At 58.8% G+C, this 7,241-nt stretch overlaps 1 protein-coding gene across 1 annotated transcript; it reads right to left on the bottom strand.

Annotated features, from left to right (window-relative positions):
- Positions 1–1,533: 1,533 nt before the first annotated feature.
- LOC140406805 (low-density lipoprotein receptor-like) lies at positions 1,534–6,625 on the bottom strand (the record flags this gene model as incomplete). Its single annotated transcript, XM_072494707.1, has 2 exons — positions 6,513–6,625; positions 1,534–1,908 (listed from the first exon to the last, which is right to left on the bottom strand). Coding segments are annotated over exons 1-2 (478 nt in total), but the record flags the coding sequence as incomplete, so codon positions are not given.
- Positions 6,626–7,241: the final 616 nt, after the last annotated feature.

Raw genomic sequence — 7,241 nt, 5'->3', positions numbered from 1 at the left:
TTCAAAATACATATTAATGATTTAGATGGGGAAACTAAATGTAAAACCTTCAAATGTGCAGATTATACAAAGCTGGGTGGAGTATGAGCTTTGAGGAGAATACATAGATGCTTCAGTGTGATTTGGACAAGTTGAATGAGTAGGCAAATGCATTATAATGTAGGTTATCCAGTTTGATAGAAAATCAGGAAGGCAGATTATCTGAATGGCTATAGATTGAGAGAGGGGAATGTGCAACTAAACCTGGGTGTCCTTGTACACCAGTCGCTAAAAGTAAGCATGCAGGTGCAGCAGGCAGTGAAGGCAGCAAATGGTATACTGGTCGGCGTAGCGAGAAGATTCAAGTACAGGAGCAGGGATGTCTTGCTGCAATTATATACTGCCTTGGTGAGGCCACACCTGGAATATTGTTTCTCCTTATATGAGGAAGGATGTTCTTGCTATAGAGGGAGTTCAGCAAAGGTTTACCAGGCTGATTCCTGGGATGGCAGGACTGATGTATGAGGAGAAATTAGGATTATTAGGAAATTAGTCGATTATGATTGTATTCGCTGGAGTTTAGAAAGAATGATGGGGATCTTGGGCAGCATGGTGTTGCAGTGGTTAGCACTGCTGCCTCACGGCACCGAGGTCGCAGGTTCGATCCCGGCACTGGGTCACTGTCTGTGTGGAATTTACACATTCTTCCTGTGTTTGCGTGGGTTTCGCTCCCACAACTCAAAGCTGTGCAGGGTAGGTGGATTGGCCACACTCAATTGCCCAAAATGAATTGAGCACTCTAAATTTAAAACAAAAATAATTTTAAAAAAGAATAAGGGGGATCTCATAGAGACTATAAAATTCTAATAGGACTCGACAGGGTAGATGTTCCCAATGGCAGGGGAATCCAGAAACAGGGGTCACAGTCTAAGGATACGGGATAGATCATTTAGGACCTAGATGCAGAAAGTGGTGAGCCTGTGGAACGCAACACCACAGAAAGCAGTTGAGGCCAAAACACTATGTTTTCAAGAAGGAGTTAGATATAGCTCTTGGGTCATACGGGATCGAAAGATACGAGGGGAAAGCGGGCAACAGGTTACGGAGTTGGATGATCAGCTATGTTCATAATGAATGGCAACGCAGGCTCGAAGGGCCGAATGGCCTCCTTCTGCTCCTATTCTCAATGCGTTTATGAATTCTCATCCCCAGAGAGCAATGGAGGCCAGGTTTATGAATATATTCATGTCTCAGTTTGACCGATTTTTGATTTGATGTGGAGATTTTTGACTGACAAGGGAGTCAAGGGTTATGGGGCACAAGCAGGAAATGGAGTTAAGACCACAATTAGATCAGTCATGATCTTACTGCATGGCAGAGCAGGCTTGAGGGACCACTAATTCCTCCCGTTGGTATTTCTGAAGATATTATCTAGGGTGAGAGGAGCATAAACACCGGCATAGAACAGCTGGGCCTAATGGCCTATTTCTGTGTTGTAAATTCTATGTAAAAATAAACTGTATATTGAAGCCCATCTCACAGCTCTACACTTACTGCAATTGACCTCATCACTACCGTCACTGCAGTCAGGAAAGTTGTCACAAGCGGATTCAAGCTCTATGCATTGGCCCGATCTACAGATGAACTCCAACTCCCCACAGCTTCCAGGTTGCGTTGCCCTTTCTTCACAAAGGTGATCAGATTCATCAGACCCTGATGCGCAGTCGTGGTTACCATCGCAGAGCTGGTATTTGGAGATGCAGGCAGTGGAGTTGCTGCACTGAAATTCATGAAGTCCACATGCTGCTACAGAGCAGTTTCGTTCATCACTCTGATCATTGCAGTCGTCAATTCCGTTACACAGCATCGCTGCAGAAACACAGTGTCCATTCCGACACAGGAATTCATTTTCACTGCACTCCTCATAACCTACAAAATAACCACAGAAAGCAATAAAATTCAATCATGCCATAGCAACAAAATACTGATATCATGTAATTGCCTTCATATCCTTCTTTCATGTCCAAGACTTTCTATTTCGGCAGCACAGTGGTTAGCAATGCTGCCTCATAGTGCCAGGGACCTGGGTTCAATTCTGGCCTCGGGTGACTGTCTTTGTGGAGTTTGCACATTCTCCCCATGTCGGATTGGGTTTCCTCCAGATGCATCAGTTTCCTCCCACAGTCCAAAACGTGCAGGTTAGGTGGATTGGCCACGATAAATTGCCCCTTTGGTGCCCAAAGATTAGGTTAGGTGGGGTTACAGGGATTGGGTGGGGATTGGATCTGTAGGGTGATCTTTCGAAGATTCGGTGCAGACCAGATGGGATGAATGGCCTCCTTTGCCACTGTAGGGAGTCTATGATTCGATTTCATCAACAGCTCTTTCAGGACTATCCATTGAGCATGTCACTTATTTTGCTTACCTGTGTGATACTTCCTCTTCCATCCACTCAATCTTCCAATTCCCCGCAGCACTTCTCAAATTTCCTCCCCCACCAGCTCCTTCTCTGTATCCTTTCCCCCCCCAACTCATATCACTTCCCTTTCACCCACCACATATCGCCGATAAGGCCCCAATTCCTACCAATTAGAGTCTCCTGCCTAATTACACATTCCCTCATATTTTTTTGTCTCCTTCTCTCACAGCCTTACCCGTTTGCTGAATCCCAATACCAGACATGTCACTTACCAAACCGACCTCTACTCCCTCAGCTCATCCTCAATATCCCTTGTACACACCATCTTCTGTTCACACAACCTCACCCAATTCTGCACCCTACCTCCTTCATTCGCTTATCCCACCCCCACTGACACCATAACCAAATCAGTCTGATTTACACCATATTACCACCCCAACCTTCCTCCCTCCAGGTGATGCCCCATAATATCACATAATCCCTCCCCCAATCCATTAACTCATCCCGCACCTATTCCCAAGATTCACCTATGTTCAAACCATCCCTCACCATCAGTTCCAGTAACCATCCCTCACCTTCACCACCAGTGACATAGCCTCACCGCCAGTGACCGTCCCTCATTGCTAGTGATTATCCCTCACCCTCACCGCCAGTGACCGTCCGTCACCACTAGTGATTATCCCTCACCCTCACCACCAGTGACCGTCCCTAAACGCTAGTGATTATCCCTCACTCTCACCACCAGTGACCGCCCGTCACCGCTAGTGATTATCCCTCACCCTCACCGCCAGTGACCGTCCCTAACCGCTAGTGATTATCCCTCACCGCCAGTGACCATCCCTAACCGCTAGTGATTAACCCTCACCCTCACCGCCAGTGACCGTCCCTCACCGCCAGTGACCTTCCCTCACCCTCACCGCCAGTGACCGGCCCTCACCGCCAGTGACCGGCCCTCACCGCCAGTGACCGGCCCTCACCGCCAGTGACCGGCCCTCACCGCCAGTGACCGGCCCTCACCGCCAGTGACCGGCCCTCACCGCCAGTGACCGGCCCTCACCGCCAGTGACCGGCCCTCACCGCCAGTGACCGGCCCTCACCGCCAGTGACCGGCCCTCACCGCCAGTGACCGGCCCTCACCGCCAGTGACCGTCCCTCACCGCCAGTGACCGTCCCTCACCGCCAGTGACCGTCCCTCACCGCCAGTGACCGTCCCTCTCCCTCACCGCCAGTGACCGGCCCTCACCGCCAGTGACCGGCCCTCACCGCCAGTGACCGGCCCTCACCGCCAGTGACCGGCCCTCACCGCCAGTGACCGGCCCTCACCGCCAGTGACCGGCCCTCACCGCCAGTGACCGGCCCTCACCGCCAGTCACCGGCCCTCACCGCCAGTCACCGGCCCTCACCGCCAGTCACCGGCCCTCACCGCCAGTCACCGGCCCTCACCGCCAGTCACCGGCCCTCACCGCCAGTCACCGGCCCTCACCGCCAGTCACCGGCCCTCACCGCCAGTCACCGGCCCTCACCGCCAGTCACCGGCCCTCACCGCCAGTCACCGGCCCTCACCGCCAGTCACCGGCCCTCACCGCCAGTCACCGGCCCTCACCCTCACCGCCAGTGACCGTCCCTCACCCTCACCGCTAGTGACCGTCCCTCACCCTCAACGCTAGTGACTGTCCCTCACCCTTGGTGCCATCCCTCACCCTCATTGCCAGCCTCTCACCCTGTACCAGTCACTTGCCCTCACTACCAGCCCCACTATATGCCCCTTACTGCCAGTCCCTCACCACCAGTCCCTCACCGCCAGTGACCGTCCCTCACCGCCAGTGACCACCCCTCACCCTCACCGCCAGTGACCGGCCCTCACCGCCAGTGACCACCCCTCACCCTCACCACCAGTGACCGGCCCTCACCGCCAGTGACCGGCCCTCACCGCCAGTGACCGGCCCTCACCGCCAGTGACCGGCCCTCACCGCCAGTGACCGGCCCTCACCGCCAGTGACCGGCCCTCACCGCCAGTGACCGGCCCTCACCGCCAGTGACCGGCCCTCACCGCCAGTGACTGTCCCTCACCGCCAGTGACCGTCCCTCACCCTCACCGCTAGTGACCGTCCCTCACCCTCAACGCTAGTGACTGTCCTTCACCCTTGGTGCCATCCCTCACCCTCATTACCAGCCTCTCACCCTGTACCAGTCACTTGCCCTCACTACCAGCCCCACTATATGCCCCTCACTGCCAGTCCCTCACCACATGCCCCACACTGCCAGCCCATCACCACCAGTCCCTCACCGCCAGTGACCATCCCTCACCCTCACCGCCAGTGACCGTCCCTCACCGCCAGTGACCATCCCTCACCGCCAGTGACCATCCCTCACCCTCACCGCCAGTGACCGTCCCTTACCGGCAGTGACCGTCCCTCACCCTCACCGCCAGTGACCGTCTCTCACCCTCACCGCCAGTGACGGTCCCTCTCTCTTACCGCCACTGACCGTCCCTCACCCTCACCGCCAGTGACTGTCCCTCTCCCTCACCGCTAGTGACTGTCCCTCACCCTCAACGCAAGTGACTGTCGCTCACCCTTGGTGCCATCCCTCACCCTCATTGCCAGCCTCACCCTGTACCAGTCCCTCGCCCTCACTACCAGTCCCTCACCACATGCCCCACACTGCCAGCCCCTCACTGCCAGCCCCTCACTGCCAGTCCCTCACTGCCAGTCCCTCACTGCCAGTCCCTCACCACATGCCCCACACTGCCAGCCCCTCGCCGCCAGTCTGTCGTCCTCACTGCCAGCCCTCACCACCAGCCCCTCACCACCAATCCCTCACTGCCAGTCCCTCCCTGCCGACCCCTCACCGCCAGCCCCTCACCGCCAGTCCCCCAGTCCCAGTCCCTCACCACCAGTCCATCGCCCTAAACACCAGCCCCTCACTGCCAGTCCCTCACCACCAGCCAGTCCCGCACCCTAAACACCAGTCCCTCCCTGCCAGCCCCTAACCCTCACTGCCATCCCCTCACTGCCAGTCCCTTACCCTCACTGCCAGTCTCTCACTGCCAGTCCCTTACCCTCACTGTAACCCCCTTACTGCCAGTCCCTCTCCCTCACTGCCAGCCCCTCACCCTCACGGTCAGCCCCTCACCCTCACTGCCAGCCCCTCACCCTCACTGCCAGCCCCTCACCCTCACTGCCAGCCCCTCACCCTCACTGCCAGTCCCTCACCCTCACTGCCAGTCCCTCACCCTCACTGCCAGCCCCACACTGCCAGCTCCTCACCCTCACCACCAGTCCCTCACCCTCACTGCCAGACTCTCACCCTGTACCAGTCCCTCGCTGCCAGCCCCTCACCGCCAGCCCCTCGACCTCCACCACCGGTCCCACACCACTGGTCCCTCACCACCGGCCCCTCATTGCCGGCCCCTCATCGACGGCCCCTCGTCGCCAGCCCCTCGCCGCCAGTCCCTCGCCCTAATTGCCAGCCCTCACCACCAGCCCCTCACCTCCAGTGAGGGCACCACCGGTCCCTCCCTGCCAGCCCCTCCCTGCCAGCCACTCACCGCCAGTCCCTCGCCCTAAACACCAGCCCCTCACTGCCAGCCCCTTACCCTCACTGCCAGTCTCTCACTGCCAGCCCCTCACCCTCAGGGTCAGCCCCTCACCCGCACTGCCAGCCCCTCGCCCTCACTGCCAGCCCCTCGCCCTCACTGCCAGCCCCTCGCCCTCACTGCCAGCCCCTCGCCCTCACTGCCAGCCCCTCGCCCTCACTGCCAGCCCCTCGCCCTCACTGCCAGCCCCTCGCCCTCACTGCCAGCCCGTCGCCCTCACTGCCAGCCCGTCGCCCTCACTGCCAGCCCCTCGCCCTCACTGCCAGCCCCTCGCCCTCACTGCCAGCCCCTCACCCTCAGGGTCAGCCCCTCACCCTCAGGGCCAGCCCGTCACCCTCACTGCCAGCCCCTCACCCACACTGTCCTGCTCTCTGCCTACCCCGCTCGCGGCTCTTTGATTGACAGCAGCAGCAGCCAGTCAGTGAGCGGTCTCCATGGTGACGGGGTTGTGCACAGCCAATAGAATGAGTGCAATGCGGCTATAGCGGTGTCCGCAGGGTCCGGTCCCTCACTCACCGTGTCCCGAGCCCGAGAGCGGCCCGGCCACCGCCAGCTGCAAGCCCGCGCTGAGGCCCAGCCCCAGGCTGAAGCTCAGCCCCAGGCTGAAGCTCAGCCCCATGCTCAGGAGGCAGCCCGGGATCCACATGTCATCCAGCGCCCTTCACCTGACAGGCAGCGCGCTGACGTCAGCACGCGATGAGGATCACGTGGCAACAGAATGGGCGGAGTCGACGTTTGGGTTCAATTTGAGCGCCAGTGAGGGGCCCAGCACCCCAAACCTCAGCACCCCCACAGCCCTCCCCCAAGCCCCAGCACTCACCCTAAACCCCCCAAACCCCAGCACCCCCCCTCAAACCCCAGCACCCCCCCCCCCCCAAACCCCAGCTCCCCCCCCCAAACCCCAGCACCCCCCCCAAACCCCAGCACCCCCCCCAAACCCCAGCACCCCCCCAAACCCCAGCACCCCCCCCCAAACCCCAGCACCCCCCCCCAAACCCCAGCACCCCCCCCCAAACCCCAGCACCCCCCCCAAACCCCAGCACCCCCCCAAACCCCAGCACCCCCCCCCAAACCCCAGCACCCCCCCCCAAACCCCAGCACCCCCCCCCAAACCCCAGCACCCCCCCCCAAACCCCAGCACCCCCCCCCAAACCCCAGCACCCCCCCCCCCAAACCCCAGCACCCCCACACAAACCCCGGCATCCCCCCCGAACCCCGGCATCCCCCCCCAAACCCCGGCATCCC

Source organism: Scyliorhinus torazame, unplaced genomic scaffold, assembly GCF_047496885.1.
Source record: "Scyliorhinus torazame isolate Kashiwa2021f unplaced genomic scaffold, sScyTor2.1 scaffold_868, whole genome shotgun sequence".
NCBI classification, from domain to species: domain Eukaryota; kingdom Metazoa; phylum Chordata; class Chondrichthyes; order Carcharhiniformes; family Scyliorhinidae; genus Scyliorhinus; species Scyliorhinus torazame.
This window is presented reverse-complemented; position numbering and strand designations above follow the sequence as displayed.